Source organism: Medicago sativa, chromosome 5 (genome assembly GCF_051527215.1).
Source record: "Medicago sativa cultivar Bolivia chromosome 5, Bolivia_mono, whole genome shotgun sequence".
Classification (NCBI taxonomy): domain Eukaryota; kingdom Viridiplantae; phylum Streptophyta; class Magnoliopsida; order Fabales; family Fabaceae; genus Medicago; species Medicago sativa.
The window spans coordinates 28,970,632-28,990,314 of record NC_140753.1 but is presented as its reverse complement, the minus strand read 5'-3'; the positions used below and the strand labels follow the sequence as shown (position 1 = coordinate 28,990,314).

General features: G+C 34.0%; 1 protein-coding gene across 1 annotated transcript; it reads left to right on the top strand.

Moving 5' to 3' along the window:
• The first annotated feature begins 2,726 nt into the window (after window positions 1–2,726).
• Window positions 2,727–8,025, top strand: LOC146921582 (rhamnogalacturonan I rhamnosyltransferase 1-like). Its single transcript, XM_085714950.1, has 9 exons — window positions 2,727–3,132; window positions 3,233–3,508; window positions 4,318–4,385; window positions 4,467–4,555; window positions 4,645–4,807; window positions 5,819–6,108; window positions 6,806–7,010; window positions 7,210–7,367; window positions 7,536–8,025. Exons 2-9 carry the CDS (start codon window positions 3,271–3,273, stop codon window positions 7,804–7,806), a joined length of 1,482 nt encoding a protein of 493 aa, XP_085571076.1. The 5' UTR covers window positions 2,727–3,132; window positions 3,233–3,270; the 3' UTR covers window positions 7,807–8,025.
• Window positions 8,026–19,683: the final 11,658 nt, after the last annotated feature.

Sequence of the window (19,683 nt, the reverse complement as noted above, 5' to 3'; positions counted from 1 at the left end):
CGGGTGACTTTCCTATCAATTTCTGCACGGGTCAGCTGTTTTCGATCAATTAAATAATTAATTTAATCATCATTAAAAAGATTGACTAGAATATTTTTGGAACACAATCTAGAATATTTTGGAACACAATCTGAAATATTTTAGTAGGCAATCTAATATATTTTAGAGCATAATATGAAATTATATTTTAGTAGTCAATAATATATTTATGGACTGAAAATTATATTATTGTCCTCAATATAACATATTTTGGTACTCAATTGAGATATTTTTGTACTAGATCTGATACATGAGTTACTTGTTCCCAAAGTCTTTCACTTATTAGTAGAGAACTTTCTCTATAAATAGAGAGCTCTCACAGTGCATTCTTCACACCGAAAAACACAATTGATGCTTCTTGTGCTTTTCTTCTCTTCTCCCTCCTTAGACTTGTTTTTTGATGAGTCTCTCTTCTCTACTTCTACTCCTTTTTGTCCCTTTGGTTTCGAGTGATCTTAGTATCATATAGAGTTAAACCATATCTGAGGGTGTTATTTCTCGAACGATTATTTACAGTGTTGTATTTAATCGAACAGGTGAACTGGGCTGTTTTATCCTAGAGGCACACGGTTGTTAGTCTACCTTGTACAATTTCGGGTAGTGCCGTGATTTGTTTTAAAGAAAGCGACCTGGTCGTGACTCAACCCGGTAAAATCTTCAGTGGTGATTTCGGTTTATCTTCGCTGGTGATTTCGGTTTACTTTTCTTTAAAAGGTACTTTTTCTGAATTCAAACTCAACACTTGTTAAGTATATTGAGGACAAAGAATGAAGTATGAGAAAAAAAAGAAGCTAAAAGAGTTTCAATATGGTGTATATGAAACTACAATTCTTGAGATCCAACTCATGCAAATCTAATGTGGTTCAAATATCAATCAGTGAACAAATTGATGACGCCACCGACATCACACAAGGAAATTTCTTCCAATTAACTCAGACCCTTCTTCATTGTCATCATCATCAAACCCTTTTCCTATTACTCACATCACAAAAGGGAATTCATTCCAAGTACCAACAAGTGCTACTAATGACTAACAGATGATTGTCGAACATCACGAGAATGAATGGAATCATCATTCACTTTCAGTTGTGGTTCCTAGTCAAGGGGTTTTGATGGGAGAGAGATGGATGCGAATGAGAGGGATAGAGAAGCGGTGGGAGTCCTTTAGGAATATTTGTAGGATAGATATCTGAAAGTATCTTTAGGAATAATCTCCTTTGAACATAGTATTCAACCATCTATTATGGGCATGTTTTGGAATGTTGGAACATAATGGAAATAAAATAATAGCAAGGAAAACACATTTAAAAAAGCCTTCCATCATTTGGTGAAGAAGAATAATGGGAGAGAAAAAAGGAAAAAAAAAAATCACGAATGATACACAAAATGCATTCCTTCCATTTTGGTCAAAGAAAGAGAGGTCAAGAGGGGTTGAATTCTTAATATTACAATCTTCAAATAGTTATAGTATAAATATAAATATATTTTACGTTCATTTTATTTTTAAGTCAGCCTCAACCCACTTAGGTTGGTCTAGTAGTGTTTGCTTCTCTTCGATAACAATTTATGTGGGTTAAGTTTGCTTCTTAAAAAAAAAAAGACACTTGTGAATGTTTGTGATTTTGTAAAACTATTTTAAAACTATAGTGATAACTTCGTACATTCAAGCACAAAATAGTTTTTTTAAGGGAAAAAATTCAACTCATTTCATTAGCTAATAAATCCTTAATAAAATAGTTTTTTAATGGAAAAAATTCAACTCATTTCATTAGCTAATAAATCGTTAATATAAGAAGGTACATCCAAAAAAAATTGGGAGCTAGTTTCTAACGGAATTGCATGAGCTAGTTCATGAGCAACTTTATATACTTATCTTTGATTGAACTCTATCTCAGAGTTTGTAAAAAGAGTACTATATTCGAGCACAAAATAGTTGTTTACTCGAGAAGAAAGGAGTATCATTCAAGCAATGCTATATGAAAAGCTTGTGTCATTAGTGATAAAATAATAAAATATTTCTTTTGAGAAAGAAAAAATAAAAGCGGTATGAGACCATATCCATTAAATAAATGCTAGAAGGTTTCAATCCATGACTCTTATGTGAAAAAATTCAATTGGAAGGGAAAATCCACCTTGTAGATTTTATAAGTTTACGACCCTAACAATTTCATATTTATAACATAGTAATAATTTCTTTGAAATAACATAGTAATAATTTATTATTATTATAAGGGAAATGTTAACAAATGCTCTCGGGGTACTTGTTAAGGGTCTTAAATAATAACTTTTTTATAAAAACATATGTATTTAATGCATTGAAAATTGAACTATTTAACTTTTTTAAAGAATAATTTCCTAATTTTGAATACTTAAACAGTGCCTTGGAGACTCGTTAACAAGACCCTTATTATAATTATTGTTATTATTATTATTATCATTATTATTATTTTAGGACAATGAAACATTTTGGCAGTAGTAGTAGTATATGGTAGGTAATAAGATGTTTTAAAAAAAATATTAGATCTTAAATTGTATTTTTTCTCTTTCCACTTTTATAATATTCACAACTTTTTAGTATTAATCAATCATTTTCTTAAGAAAAGGTTGGTTAATTAACTAACTATGATACTCCTCTCAAAAAAAAAAAAAAAAACTAACTCTAAAAATTCACGTGAATGAAGAAAATCAAAATTCAATAGAGAGAGAAACAAAACCGAATATTTCTTTCCCTTTCACTTTGAAAAAACAAAAGATAGAGAGAGAGAAAGATTTTCCAATCGAAAAAGACACAAAATTTTCCCGGAAAAAAAAAAAAGAAAACCAAAAAGAAAATTGCATTATACACATGTGTCAATTTCTTTCAATTTTTCAGATTTGATCCTCTTTCTTCTTCTTCTTCTCTCAATCTTTCTCCGTAACTACATTCTTTTATTTCTTTCATTTTTTCCCCTTTTTTCTCAATTCTTGAAAAACTTCTAATTCTGTTCATCCAAAAAAAAAAATTTGATTTTGAGCATAGCCCACATTAATTCGCTTCAAATTAAATTCTGGGTCGGTTTCAATTTCTTCAAATTTGCATTTTTTTTGTACGAGGTAGGGTTATGAATTTATGTAATTTTACAATGTAATGTGCAAAATTGAGTTTCTTTTTTTGTGTTTATGTGATACTAATTTGATTTTTTGTTATGTGAAGGTTTTAAGGTTTCAATGAAGAGGCAATGAGGATAAGAAATGGAGGTTAGATCAGAGGGTATACGTTTGAGGTTTTGGTTTGTTCGTTTGTGTTCAAGTATTGTTCTTTGGATTTGTTTGGTTCAGTTAGTGACAGTGAGTGAACTATGGCATTCACATTTCATTTCTGGGATTACTACTGGTATATATAACATTGCTCAAATTCAACTTCCTAAACCAAATAATGATAATAATAGTGTTGTTGATCAACCGCCTCCGATTACTTTTCTTCCTCCAAGTTAGTTTCTTGACTCTAATTCTAGTCCTTTTTGTATCAGATATGTTTTTTTGTTTGTTTTAATTTGATGCTTTAATGCAACCTTTGATATAAATTAATTGATCAATGAAGTGTTTGTGTATTGTTGATTAGGTGTTATGTCACTTATATTAGGTGTTAGATGGTTATAATTGTGATTAACTGAATTCAAGTGTAAATTGTATTTGTGTTGGTAAATTTTGTTTTTTTGGTTATGTGCTTGTTTTAATGTTGAATTGTGGATTGTGAAATCTGTTGGGAGCATGAATGATGTATGCATTGATGTATGATGACTGTTAAGTGTTGTGAAACTGTTCTATAGTTGTTCTATAGAGTTATTATATAATTTGAAATGCTGATTCTAGGGTGTTACATTTATAGATAACTGTCGTATTATGATTAAATAATAATGGATATGATTATAAATAAAATTTAGTGAAATAAGTCACTATTGTTTATTTATTTTTAAATGATAAATCAATTTTCAATAAAAGGGATCTCCGGATATAACCTTTTTAATAAGGTACATCTTATACTGTGATATTACAAAATAACGACCAGGGATATATGATGAGAACATTAGAAGATACAAATTGAGAGAAAATCAGATCGTAATCTTAGTAGATACTAAATGTTGCCATTAATTTTGAGGATAGGTATAGGATATAAAGCAATAATACTTATCGATGTATGGGTCTGATGGATAGGTATAGAATATTTTTGATTGTTTTACTTTTATTTTCTCGCTCATTTTGGTAAATATTAAAGCTCTTTGACCTGACAAACTACAGGAAATTATACAAGTAATGGTTTTCTAAGAGTTTCCTGCAATGGTGGCTTGAATCAAATGCGTGCTGCGGTTTGTACTTCCTATTCTAAAATTTATCTGTTTGGATTATATCATAAGCTTAAATACTCATTTAGTGGCATGGTATTTCAGATATGTGACATGGTGACAATTGCTCGATTTTTGAATCTCACATTGATCGTGCCAGAGCTTGATAAGACATCATTTTGGGCAGACCCTAGGTATATACTTTGTTCTGATTTTTATTGTTTGAGTATCCTCTAATTTAACCTCCATATCATTCTAAAGTTGTGTAGTTTTCTTTTTGCAGTAATTTTGAGGACATTTTTGATGTGAAACATTTCATTGATTCTTTACGAGACGAAGTTCGAATAGTGAAAAGAGTTCCTAAAAAGTTTAGCAGTAAATATGGATATTCTACCCTGGAGATGCCTCCTGTTAGCTGGTCGAATGAAAAATATTACTTGGAGCAGGTGTGTTTCTTTTATGAGCTGCGTTTGAGAAAATAGCCGAATAGTGTTGTTCTAACTATTTGCTATTTAAGGTTTGATAATATATGATTGATTAATGATTCTTGACCTATATTTTTGGATAGTATGGCTTTCTTCAAATTGTTAATTTTTCAATGCTTTTCAGCACTGTTGTCAAATAGCAGCCAGCGGTAGCGCTATATCATAGCAGATTTTGATGAATCTTCTATGAAAACTTCGAAGCTATCCTAGTTTCGTTATCAGGGCAATAGCGACTGCTATTCCAGTTTCTGCTATTTGATTCAATGGCAATAGTGGAATAAAATAGAATTATAGGGCTATTTTTTGAAGAATAAAAATGAAGAATCTGCGCGTGTGCCAAACATGACCTATTGTCTTATTAGAAAACTGAAAGATTCAGTGTGTATTACTTTTCAATATTAAGCTATTTCTACCTTTTAAAGAACATGACCTATTCACCATATATGTAAGCCTTTCAAAATATAAGCCATGTTCTGCTTTATTCCCTTTTTATTTGTCTGCAACATGCCTTTTTTTTTTTTTCCCCTTTCAAACATATAATTGACTTATTTCAACTGCTATGCGGCTTCCACTATTTGCCCACAATGCTATCTTGTATTTCACATAGCGGATTTTTGGCATTCCTTTATTTTCTGCAATCCACTATTGATAACACTGATTTTCAAAGAAGTTATGGGAGCTTTTGTGTCCTTTCCAACTTGATTGGAACTTTAGAATTATCGATAATTATGAATCAGTCACATGAAGAAATTTATAGTTATGGGAAGAAATTTATAGTTGTTTTCCTATTTAGTAAACTTGGTTTTTAGCAACTAAAATAAGTTGCTTTTGGTGTAGGATAGCCAACATAGGTTCCAAAAAGTAGCACTTCTCTGAGTGTATAAAAGTATGATAAGATATAACGATTTTTTCTCTAACTTTGAGAAGTATATACATTTTGTTTAATCCAACACTATTGACTCTACACTGCAGATTCTGCCGCTTTATGGAAAGCACAAGGTGTTACACTTCAACAGAACTGACGCACGTCTAGCAAATAACGGTCTCCCACTTGATCTACAGAAACTCAGGTGTCGTGTCAATTACGAGGCTATTAAATTCACTCCTCAAATTGAGAATTTAGGGCGAAAATTGATTCGGATGCTTCACGAGAAGGGACCTTTTGTGGCACTGCATCTTAGATATGAGATGGACATGTTGGCTTTCTCAGGTTGTACTCAGGGTTGCTCAGAGAAAGAAGCCGAGGAACTCAAAAGATTGAGGTATTTTTATGTTTCATGTTTGGCTCCATGCCTCGGCTTCCAATTCATTCTTGCTTCTGTAATTGAGGATAAGAGGGATTTGGATCTTCTCGGTTTCTGAATAACAGGATATGTTCCTCATATTAGTAAATGATATTTACTTGTGCTCTGATAGAGAAACCTTTTGGATACGAGAGTAGTGGTTATGTATCTCATGAGTTATTAAATTATTTAGAGATATTAAGGCTCTTTTACATTTAGAAAATCTCTTCTGTTTTTATTTTCCTTCTACGGTTTTTCGTTACAAAACTGTCATATTTTTTCAATCCATTTCTTGTTTTCATAGACTTTGTACATGCAACACTGACAACAATTTTTTTATTTATTTATAGATATTAAAGCCCTTTTACTTTTGGGAAACGTTTTCTGTTTGTGCTTTTTAATTACAAAGCTGTCAGATTGTTTTCAATCCATTTATTGTATTTTTAGTATTATCTCTTGTACACGTGGTGGATTTGTAATTCAAAAAGGAAAACATGAAATGAAATCAGAAACATTTTCTTAAATTGAACAGACCCTTATTTACTTGATTATATGCTAACAAATATTATTGTGATTTAAGATTCTGTGGCACCCTTACAGCAATTAGATATTATATGACATCAAATGTTGATTACTTGATTATATGCTAACAAAACTGTCCCTTTTTGTAATTCAGGTATGCATTCCCTTGGTGGAGAGAAAAGGAGATAATTTCTGAAGAGAGGAGATCACAGGGTCTATGTCCTTTGACACCAGAAGAGGCGGCCTTAGTTCTTCGAGCCTTAGGTTTTGGTAGGGAGACACCAATATATATTGCAGCTGGTGAGATTTATGGCGGTGAACGTAGGCTTGCACAACTCAGAGCAGCATTTCCCCAACTTGTGAGTTTGTCAACATTTTAACTTCCTTCCATTTTTCTGCTCGTTGTTTGGGACATCGCACAACTGTTGAAAATTGTTCTTGCGCTCATTAATGGTTGGACCTGATCTGAAAGATGCATTTTCTCTCAATGATCCTCATTTTCAGTCTTTGAAATTATTCTGCTGTGCTACATCTGACTTTCTGTGTTTGCAATTTCAGGTGAAAAAGGAAATGTTGCTGACACGTGATGATTTGCAGCAGTTCCAGAATCACTCATCGCAGATGGCAGCCTTGGATTTTATGGTTTCAGTAGCCAGTGACACCTTTATCCCTACTTATGATGGGAACATGGCAAAACTTGTGGAAGGCCATCGAAGGTATGTATTTACCTTAACGTTGCTAACATGTTATTAATACATTATTGTCAATACATTATCTATTATTGTCAATACATTAGAGGGACCAAAGTGAAATTTGTGTAATAACAGTAAGTGCATTATTGGTATTATTCCTCTTTAATTTCTAACTAATTTGTTCCTCTGCAGGTATTCCGATTTTAGAAAAACAATCTTGTTGGATCGAAAAAAGGTCGTGGAATTGGTTGATATGCATCATAATGGAACCCTAAAATGGCACGAGTTTGTGGATGGCGTAAAACAAGTTCATGAAAAGAGAATTGGACAGCCAACTCGTCGAAAAGTTATAATCGACAGACCAAAGGAGGAGGACTATTTCTATGCAAACCCTCATGAGTGTCTATGTGAGGAAAGAAATTGTGATGAGTTTCTAGGTCATCACAACTCTAGTCAAGTATAGTATGAGTTGAGAGGAGCAATCCCAAACTCTATTTCTTTGCATCCATTATACAAGAATTTTGTAGGAAACCAGGGTAGTTGAAAAAAGTGTAAAAAAGAGAGGAAATATTTGTTCCACTGAGGCTTGCAAAACATGCCCTTCATTTACCTTTATTAATTACTAATTTTTCTTCACTTAAAAGTTCATTTCAATAAATATTGGTCAATTAACCTAAAAGAATGTGTATAGACCAAATCACTATTTTGGTGCTTTAATTTGTAAATCATTGTCATTTTAGTCTCTAAAATTAAGGTAGCTTAAAAGGTCTTGGATTTTGTACCTTCTTGGTCAAGTTGTCGTCCTTGCCCATTACTGGTTTTTTTCTTTCTTTCTGAGAGGTTGCCATTATTGATAGACATATCTTAAATATCACTCAGGTTTCACGTGTCCCTTCAGGCTTTATGTGTATGTTCTGTCAATACCTACAGCCTGTTTTATTTTGAAAAGAAAAACACTTTTAAAAGTTTTCATTGTGGTTACAGATTTAAAATAAAACATAAAATATGAGAAAAAGATTAAGAAATGTTTCAAATGAGAAACTATTTTAAGTAGGTTATTGTGAAAATCTCCAAAATATAAAATAACTTTTGATTTTTTAAAAACCTCCAAAACAATTTTTAAATTATTGAATATTATAATTAATGGGCAATTAGTACCACGAATGACTAAATTTAAGAGATTAACATGAAGAACAACTTGAGCAATCTATGTAAGTATATGGTAACAACTTATGTTAATTTTCACTCTAAAAATTTGAGAGAATCTATCTATTCCTGACAATGTGATACCAAGGATTACCTCTAAAAAAAGGTGATACTAGGGACTAATAAGGTGATTGAAAGTTAGAAGCATGAAAATGTTTATTAGATGCATCTAGCTTTATGTTTGTCCTTGAATTGAATGCTCAATATCTAATATTTTCTTAAAAATATCAGGGTGACTGGTTTACAAGATGATACTTTGATAATGGGAGAAAAAAGTTCGGCAAATATTAGAGCAAGTCTATCATGTTGTTATTTGAATCAATGTCATGTGATTATTGAGCAAATTGAGATTCATGCTTATGGTGGGTGTTAAAGTGACAAATTCTTTATTGGAGGAGGCATCAAATGTACAATTTATCTAGGCCTTCTAATTGGTGGTAACCCTTAAAGGCTTTCTTTTTGGAGAAAGTTTAAAAAAAAAAAAAAAAGTTTTCTTAATTTTAGAGAAAGGTAGAGGGAAATTCCCTCGACGGAGGATTCCAATCTTATTCTCCCTCCATTACAAAGTAGAAGTAAAAGCGAGACAAACAAAATTAATGTATATGTTTTAAAATCTGGTCTAAATAAATCAACTTTCTTTGACTCATTTTTTATTTTTATATTTTGTAATGGAGTGAGTAATTTCCAACACATGCATTCAAGATAAGAAATTTATTTTTTTATATTTTGTAATAGAGTGAGTAATTTCCAACACATGCATTCAAGATAAGATTATTATAAGATTAATATATTATTTTTGATGAAATAAAATTTAGAGTGAGATGATGATGTTTCTGTCTAAGGCGGTGGATACCTTAGAACTCAAAGAACATTTACAAAAGTATTTAGATTTACCTTTCTTCAAAGACATTAATGGGCTCGAACTCGCACGATCCAAAAGCTGTTTTGTTACAACTAGAATGAGATCCTCTATAGCTGTGGATCCTCTATCTTTTGGTGACTTTAGATCTATTTTATATTATTTCATGTTTTTTTTTTTACTTATTAATGTGTGTTAAAATTTTAAAATAATTCTTGATTGTGCACTAATTGGTTAAAATAATCCATGACCGTTAAAATAACCCATCAACACCGATAATAACTCTTTTATGATAGAGATTGATAAAAAAAAAAAAAACTTATAAAACTGATACGACAATATTAATGGAACATTTTGACTAACGTATTACTTCCTCCATTTCTTTTTAAGTGTCGTTTGACTACGGATTTAACATTCTTATTTAACTGGCATATTGATATTTTAAGGATATGATTTGTCACTTTTTTTTTAGAAGTAAAAGATGCTTATAACATTTCATTAATAATAATGTCGTTAATACAATCAAGGATATGAAAATAAATAGCGGGACTAGCTGATAATGCGGCTTCTCCTGCTAGAGTATGAGTCACATCATTTGCTTGTCGCCTGTTGAACTCCACCCGAGAGTTCATAAATTGGGAAGTGAAAAGTCTTTTACACTGAAATAATATGACCAAATTTTGAGCCATCAGACCTATTGGAGTGAAAAACATCATTTGTTGTTTTGGAATCTACCACAAAATCGACGTTATCCATCTGCATGTCACTTAACCATTACAAAGCATAAAACAACCCCAGCGCTTCGCCCACAAAGACGGGGCATAAAGGAGAAAAACTCATAGTTTTTGCTAGAACAAAAGCTCCATCATCATCTCGTACACACATGCCAATACCTATACGATTCCAAGCCTGCGAAAAAGAAGCATCTACGTTGCATTTCAATCGACCTTGCTACGGGCACTGCCAGCGCACATCAGAAGCCACACCTGTGAAGGAACTGGACGACACCGTACTTCTAGTGTGAACAATTGGAGGAGCTTGGAGGTATTTTAAGTCTTCTATAAGATGACGTGTTCTATCAACAACATTTGCACATAACTCATTTTCATTCTCCCAAAGTTTAAGGTTTCGATGTTTCCTTGTACTCCAAAGAATAGCTGCCATACTCTGAACATGTTCCTGTGATAAATTTTGCAACAAGGAAAATATAATATCTATAGAAAACATGTTCCTGCGATAAATTTTGTCACTTGTACCCTTTCGCAATTACTCTTATTTTTTTCCTAATAAAACTAATTAATGATATCTATTTACTAAAATTCGTTATTTTTAAACAAAAGTTGTTATTTTTTTCAAACATTTTTTTTTATAAAACAAAGTTTGTTTTTTGTTATCTTCAATATTCAAATCTACGTCACCGAGTGTGAATTTAGTAGGTTGAATTCATAATTGAAGTCTTAACTTTAATTAAAGGAGTTGGAGGAAAATTAAATTTTTCTTAACTTTTGATTATTGTGAAGTTGGAATAATTTTTATTTTACTTTGCAATTATTAAAAAATATGTTTACAATATTAAAACAATTGATCATTGTTCTCTTTGACTTCAGAGAACAATGATCAATAAACTGTGTTAAAAATTAAAATTTGTTGAAGAAAAAGAGAGATAATTGATATTAACAATTATGGTACCAAGTACCAAACACATTAAATTTATTGAAAAGAGAAAGGGTAAAAAAAAATTAACATTAAGGTATAATAGAAGAAAATTGATGTTGACACATTTGGTTTGGCTGAGAAACACTCGAGTAATTTATCCAAATGCCCCTCGACAGTTAACTGGAACCGGCTGCAGTTAACTACCGAGAAAAACCTCGGTAGTTAACTGGCGAAGTTTTGTTATAAGAACAAAACTGGCATAGGAGTTTCCAAAACTCCATTGTTACGTTTTTGGTTGTGCAAGGTGCGATTTTCAGTCTTTTGAAGCCATTCCAAGCCAATTTCAATCACAAAAACAAGTAAATCTTAGAGCAATGATATATGAACAACCATTAATAGACAACTTTCATGACAACTTCATTTTCCTCTATTTCTATTGGTTGAAAATAAAAGAGAGAGAAAAAGTAAGAGAGAGAATAAAAACATATTGTGAGTATGAGAGAGAAAGTTGTCAAAAAGTTGTTGACACATTGTTGTCAAAATATCATTTCTCTAAATCTTATTGCATTGTTGTTTTGTTGTTGAATTGTTTGTTTTTTTTTTGTTAAATTTCAATTATATAGGTTTTATTGATTTTATGATTTAATGATATGTTAGATTTATGTTTAGGTTTTATTGTTTTGACGATTTGTTGTAGAATTATTAATATTGTTAGAATTGTTAGGTTTATGTTTTATGATTTTAGGATAGTTTAGGTTAGAATTGTTAGAATTGTTAGGTTTAGGTTTTGATGAGTTGTTGTAAAATTGTTAGAATTGTTTAGGTTTAGGTGTAGATTTTGATGATAGTTTAGGTTTAGGTTTAGTTTTTGATTTTACGATTTTATGGCATTGTTGTTTAGTTTAGGTTTTGATCCCCATTTTCTTTAATGTAGATAAGTCTCAAAATCAGAATCAGGGTAACGTTCAGGGTGATGAGAAGAACAAAGAAAAATCGGCTATGACATGGCACAGAATTGTTTGTGATGGTTCCGAAAAAAAGAAGGGTTCGAAGGTGCCGGTGTACAATCAGTCGAGGTTGAGGAGGAGCGGGAGGACATGCTATTTTGGTCCTCAACCAAAAGAAGGTGCCCCAGGGACTGTAGCGGGCAACCCGATTAACCTGTGTGACGAGGAAGATGTGTAGTGGCTTGTAATGCCTACTTGTGTTGGGTCTTTTTTTTATGCTTTTTTATATGTCGTGCGAATTTTGGTACATTAAACTACATTTTCCTGGTGCTTTGAATAAAAATCGCGTTTTGAATAATTTCGATTAAAGTCGCGTTTTGAATAATTGCGTATTCGAATAAAAATTAATTAAATCTAACGTGAATTCAAATAATTAAAATTGAGTAATGAATAAATAAAATCGAAAAGTGAATAAATAAGATAATTATTGATCCATTCAAAATAACATGTATTATGCATATTCAACTATATATGTTATCACATTACATTACATTCCGGAATGTACCTTCCAACTGCAACAATTATCTTACCCCTGAATGGGGCAAATTCAAACTGGCTAAGCAGAAGAACTCCAGCATGCGATCAACATTTTAAATGATGGTATTCAAGTGTCAAAAGAATGAGGTCCATTCCTTGACACTTGAATATCATCATTCAAAATGCTCATCGAATGTTGGAGTCCTACCGTTTAACAAGTTTGAATTACCCCATTCAAAGGAAGACAATTGTTGCAGTTGGACGTTTATACTGAACGCTTGTACCTTCCAACTGCAACAATTGTCTTATCTTTGAATGGGGCAAATTCAAACTTGCCAAGCAGCAGGACTCCAATATTCGATCGGTATTCCCATCGCTCCATTCAAAAGATTAAATTCTTGTTAGTTTGGTTTAAATGACGGTATTGAAGTGTCAAAAGAATGAGGTCCATTCCTTGACACTTCAATACCTTCATTAAAACCTGCCTAACAAGAATTTAATCTTTTGAAAGGAACAATGGGAATGCCGGTCGAATATTGGAGTCCCGCCGTTTGGCAAGTTTGAATTAACCCATCCAAAGGAAGACAATTGTTGTAGATGAAAGGTGCATTCATTCGGTATCTAATGACGATCTTCTGGCGGAATCAGACTGTTGATAATATCTTCAGTTGATCTCAGCAACGTTACCCGCATATCGATCCACTGGAACATGTTGTGCTCCCAAAACATGCTCTTCACGTTTTCGTCGTTCTTTAATTCCACCCAAGTGAATGATACTCTCCCCTCGTCGAGCGTTGGACGTTTATACCGAACTAATTCCACCTTCCTTGTGTCTCCGGGGTTGACTCCTTGGTTGAATTCATTCAGTTGATCCCTGAGACCTCTTAACGTTACACCAAGGCACTGAACCTTCAACCTATAAGGTTCTCCGCCGTTGAATTCTGCATGAACGTCGATCCTGTTGGAACAAAATGTGTTTAACAATGAACCTTAAAGAGTTTTGATGATAACAAGGTATTAAAAATTGTAAATTGGACTAGCTAATATTTGTTCAAGTGTACAGGACCATAATTATAAAGTTACATCATCATTGGTTCTGAATGAGCAAATAAAGAGCAAAGGAAACAACAAAAATTTGAAGCTTGGACGCTCCTGAAGGCAACTTGTTACTGAAGAGAAAAAGCGCTCCTGAAGTTAAGTCGCTTCTGAAGTAAGGATAGTGCTCCTGAAGACAAGAAGTCCAGAAGTCATATCATCAGAAGCTGCATCATCAGATGCTGCAGAAGTCATATCATCAGAAGCTGCATCATCAGAAGCTGCCTCATCAGAAGCTATTTCACCAGAAGCTGAATCTCAACTGGATTTGCAAAAGATTCAAGAATTGAAGAATTATCAATGCAAAAGCTGTCTATTGGATTCGAAAACACAAACAAAGGATTAGTGGAATTTTGCAACGGTCATTTCAAAGGTGTTTGAAGGCTTGTGCTTGCAATTTGGACGAAAGCGTTGACATTGTACTTTGTACGAATTGTACAACCACGTTCTCCACTACTCTGTTTTGTGTCCACGCTACAAGACAAGAAAACAGCTCCAGAATACGGTTACGCCTGCATAGATGTTCCTTTGGATAAGGAATGGATTTCAAATTTGTTCTTCATAGGACAACAACCAAATCGGGCAAAAGATCATTGGTGAAAGATCAAGCTTCAACAACGACTCTTTGGTGTGCTGGCAATTTCACAACGTCTCTTTCACACCTCTATATAAAGGAGTGAAGACCTAGAGATTTGGTAATGCATGAACGCTGAACGAAAGACTCATAACATTTTTACAAGTACCAAACCTCTGCTGAAATTGTTCTGCATTCACTTAGAATTTCTTTGTCTTATAGTCATATCTTAGAAATTCTTAAGTCCATTGAGTCTGTATCTGATTTGTATTGTGAGCACCTCTGATTGTATATCAAGTGTTCAACCTTAAACAATTTTCTGTGTAATTTTGTTTAGTTAGGAAGTCTCTTGCTTGTGTGCTTGAGCAAAGGAAGTCTCTTGCTTGTGTGCTTGAGCAAAGGAAGTCTCTTGCTTGTGTGCTTGAGCAATTGTAATCAGATATTACTCTTAGTGAAATCTCCTTGGAAGTGTAAGGGGGACTGGACTACTTCCGGATTGTGGAAGGAACCAGTATAATTGCTTTGTGTCGTTCTTCTTCTCTCTCTCTGTTTTTTTTTCCGCTGCATTTAGATTCTGATCATCACTTCAGAAGCTGTCTCACTTAGCTTCTGATCAGTGTATTCAGTTGTTTAGGAGAAACGAAGAATTTTTTCAAAACACAATTCAACCCCCCTTCTTGTGTTTTTCTCACCTTCAATTGGTATCTAGAGCCTTGGTCTGTTGTGTAACACTTAACCGTGCAACAGTCAAAGATCTGAGAAAAACATGACTACTCCTCCTCCTAATGGTTCTGGTTCTAGTGATACTAGCTATAAAAATGTCTCACATGATTATAGTGATAGTAAGAAAACCAGTGTTGGAAAAGTTCCAAAGTTCAATGGAGATGATGAAGAGTTCTCTTGGTGGAAGACCAATTTTTACAGTTACATCATGAGCCTAGATGAAGAATTATGGGATATTCTGGAAGATGGTGTTGGTGATTTAGTCCTTGATGAAGAAGGAGCTGCTGTGGATAGAAAGAAACATACTCCAGAACTGAGGAAACTCTACAAGAAGCATCATATTATCAGAGGAGCTCTTGTCACTGCCATACCCAAAGCGGAGTACATGAAAATGAGTGACAAATCCACTGCTAAAGCTATGTTTGCTTCTCTCTGTTCAAATTATGAAGGGAGCAAGAAGGTCAAAGAAGCAAAGGCTCTTCTGCTTGTACATCAGTATGAGTTATTCAAGATGAAGGATGATGAAACTATTGAGGAGATGTACTCAAGGTTTCAAACCTTAGTTTCTGGGCTACAGATTCTAAAGAAGAGCTATGTTGCTTCTGATCATGTAAGCAAGATTCTCAGAAGCTTACCTGCCAGATGGAGACCGAAGGTGACTGCCATTGAGGAAGCTAAAGATTTAAACACTTTAAGTGTCGAAGATCTTGTTAGTTCTCTCAAAGTTCATGAGTTAAGTCTTAATGAACATGAGTCTACTAAGAAGAGTAAATCAATAGCTCTTCCATCCAAAGGCAAGTCATCAAAAGCTCTCAGAGTGGTTGAATCTGAAGAGGAAGAACAGTCAAGTTCAGATTATGAACCAGATGCTGCTGAAATGGCCATGCTCTCAAACAGACTTCAATATCTGGCCAAGAAGAACAGAAAGTTTCTCGCCAAAAGGGATAACTCCAGAAGCTCAAGGAAAGAAGATCAGAAGGGATGCTTCAACTGTAAGAAGCCTGGACACTTCATTGCTGAATGCCCTGATCTTCAAAGAGAAAAGTCAAAGGACAAATCAAAGAGGTCTACATTCAAACCAAGCAAATTCAAGAAGCAGATTAAGCAGAGTTTAATGGCAACCTGGGATGATTTGGGTAGTGAATCTGGATCTGATAAAGAGGAAGCTGATGAAGATGCAAAGGTAGCTGTTGGGTTGGTAGCAACAGCAACTTCAGAAGCTGGATCAGATTCAGACTCAGAAGATGAAAACGAGGTATATTCCAAAATTCCCAGAGATGAACTTGTTGAGTCACTTAAAGAACTTCTTACACATTTTGAAGTAAGAACCAATGAGTTGAAGGATTTAAAAGAAAAATATGCTGATTTGGTACAACAGCAAAAATCAACTCTATTGGATCTGAAAGCTTCTGAACAAGGACTTAGGGGTTTTGACTTCATGTGTAAAACATATGAAGATCAGCTCAGGTTCTTATGTCAGAAGCTACAAGAAAAGTGTAATGAAAAACCTTTAAGTAATCATGAAATTGCTCTTGAAGATTTCATTATATCTGGCATTGACAGAAGCAGAGTAGCTTCTATGATTTATAGCATTTACAAGAACAATGGCAGAGGAATTGGTTTTCCAGAGGTGAAACTTGAGAAAACCAATCTAAAGTCTTGTTGTGAATGCATCAAGGAAGGTCTGAAAACATTCTTTGTACCAGAAGGGGCTGAGTTGGAAACTGTTGTTCAATCAGAACCTGAAGCTTCTAGTTCTAAGGCTAAGGTTATTTCAAAGCCAAAGAACTCTAAGTCAAAGGCTATGGTCAAATCTGATTCCAAGACTTCAAAGGTTAGGATCCTCAAAAGATCAGAACCTATTCCTCAGAGTCTGGTGAAACCAAAATCTGGGGTTCTGAAGTCTAAGTTTCAGAAGAAGACAGTTACTGCTTCTGAAGTACCAAAACCTAAGGTGATGGTTAATCAGAAGCAACCCAACTCACAACACAAGGTACAAGAAGTGAAGAGTAAAGCCTTAAGTACTAACCTTCCAGGACCCATAGAACAATGGGTACCTAAAACTAAAAATGTCAATGATGCAGGTATGTCTAAGAGCAGTGCCAAAGCAAAGATCATGGTACCTAGACAGCGGTTGCTCAAGACACATGATAGGAGACAAGTCCATGTTCCTCAGCCTAACAATGAAAGAGGGAGGAAATGTGAAATTTGGAGGCAACCAGTCAAGCAAGATCATAGGTACAGGAACTATTGGTAATTCCTCTACCTCAATTAATAATGTATGGTTGGTAGATGGTCTTGAACATAACCTTTTGAGCATTAGTCAATTTTGTGATAATGGTTATGATGTGCTTTTTGAAAAACCCAACTGTACAGTAATCAACAAGGAAGACAAATCCATTGTGTTCAAGGGAAAGAGAGTTGACAATGTCTATAAAATCAATTTTTCTGAACTGGCTGATCAGAAGGTGATTTGCCTACTATCAGTGAATGATAAGAAATGGATGTGGCACAGAAGGTTGGGACATGCTAACTGGAGGTTAATCTCTAAGCTTAGTAAGTTACAACTTGTGAAAGGGCTACCAGACATTGACTATCATTCAGATGCACTCTGTGGTGCATGTCAGAGAGGGAAAACTGTGAAATCATCTTTTAAAACCAAAGACATTGTTTCAACCTCAAGATCTTTAGAATTACTCCATATTGATTTATTTGGACCAGTGAGTACTGCATCCTTATATGGAAGTAGATATGGATTAGTCATTGTTGATGATTACAGCAGATGGACTTGGGTGAAATTCATAAAGAGTAAAGATGTTGCGTGTGATGTATTCAGTAGCTTCTGCACTCAAATTCAATCTGAAAAAGAATCAAAAATTTTGAAAATCAGAAGTGATCATGGTGGAGAATTTGAAAATGAGCCATTTGAAGCTTTTTGTGAAAAACATGGAATTTTCCATGAATTCTCTTCTCCTAGAACACCACAACAAAATGGGGTTGTAGAGAGAAAGAATAGAACTTTACAAGAAATGGCCAGAACCATGATTCATGAAAACAATTTACCAAAACATTTTTGGGCAGAAGCAGTGAATACAACATGCTATGTTCAAAACAGGATCTATATTAGACCTATTTTGGAGAAAACAGCATATGAACTCTTTAAAGGAAGAAAACCCAATATCTCTTACTTTCATCAATTTGGATGTACATGTTACATTCTGAACAACAAGCTCTACCTAAAGAAATTTGATGTCAAGGCCCAAAGAGGAATCTTTTTAGGTTACTCTGAAAGGTCAAAGGCATACAGAGTGTATAATTCAGAAACACTTTGTGTTGAAGAATCTATGCACGTTAAATTTGATGACAAGGAGCTTGAAGTTAAAACTTCAAAGCAAGGTGAAAGTTCTGCAGAGATACAGGTTCCTGAAGCTACTCCAGAACCTGATCAGATAGCTGAATCTGAAGATAGTCCAGAAGCTGAACCCACATCAGAAGCGCAAGATGAAACAGCTTCTGATGAAGCACAAGATGGCTCACATCAAGAAGATCCTCCCAGAAACACTTTCAAACACAAGTCTTCACATCCTGAGGAGCTAATCATTGGAAACAAAGATAGTCCAAGAAGAACAAGATCACATTTCAGACAAGAAGAGTCAATGATTGGACTAATCTCAATGATTGAACCTACAACAGTTGATGAAGCACTTTCAGATGATGGATGGATCCTAGCTATGCAAGAAGAGTTGAATCAATTTCAAAGAAATGATGTGTGGGATCTGGTACCCAAACCTCAGCACAAGAACATTATTGGAACAAAATGGGTATTCAGAAACAAGCTGAATGAGCAAGGTGAAGTAACAAGAAACAAAGCCAGGCTTGTTGCACAAGGGTATAGTCAACAAGAAGGCATTGATTACACTGAAACGTTTGCTCCAGTTGCAAGATTGGAAGCAATCAGGTTACTTCTTTCCTATGCAGTTAATCATGGCATAATATTATATCAAATGGATGTCAAGAGTGCATTTCTAAATGGTGTCATAGAAGAAGAAGTGTATGTCAAACAACCTCCTGGATTTGAGGATATTAAATATCCTGACCATGTTTTTAAACTGAAGAAATCACTATATGGCTTGAAACAAGCTCCCAGAGCTTGGTATGATAGACTAAGTAATTTCTTAATCAAAAATGATTTTAAAAGAGGACAGGTTGATACTACACTCTTCAGAAGGACCCTTGAGAAAGATATTCTTGTTGTGCAAATATATGTTGATGATATAATATTTGGTTCTACTAATGCATCTCTTTGCAAGGAATTTTCTAAGTTAATGCAGGATGAATTTGAAATGAGCATGATGGGAGAGCTGAAGTTCTTCCTGGGCATTCAAATCAATCAATGCAAAGATGGAGTCTATGTTCATCAATCAAAGTACACAAAGGAGCTTCTGAAGAAGTTCAAACTTGAAGATTGTAAAGTGATGAACACTCCAATGCACCCTACGTGCAACTTAAGCAAAGAAGATGAAGGAGCTAAAGTAGATCAGAAGCTGTATAGAGGTATGATTGGTTCTTTGTTATACCTCACTGCATCTAGGCCAGATATTTTATTCAGTGTATGCTTGTGTGCAAGATTCCAATCAGATCCTAGAGAATCTCATATGACTGCTGTCAAGAGAATCTTCAGGTATTTGAAGGGAACAACTAATCTTGGACTCCTTTATAGGAAATCCTTAGATTATAAGCTAA

Excerpts from the sequence above, each read along its gene's own strand:
- LOC146921582 (XM_085714950.1), top strand. The coding sequence starts at position 3,271 with ATGGAGGTTAGATCAGAGGGTATACGTTTGAGGTTTTGGTTTGTTCGT. Across the intron at positions 4,556-4,644 it reads TCATTTTGGGCAGACCCTAG|TAATTTTGAGGACATTTTTG; the intron begins GTATATACTTTG and ends TTCTTTTTGCAG. Across the intron at positions 6,109-6,805 it reads GAGGAACTCAAAAGATTGAG|GTATGCATTCCCTTGGTGGA; the intron begins GTATTTTTATGT and ends TTTGTAATTCAG.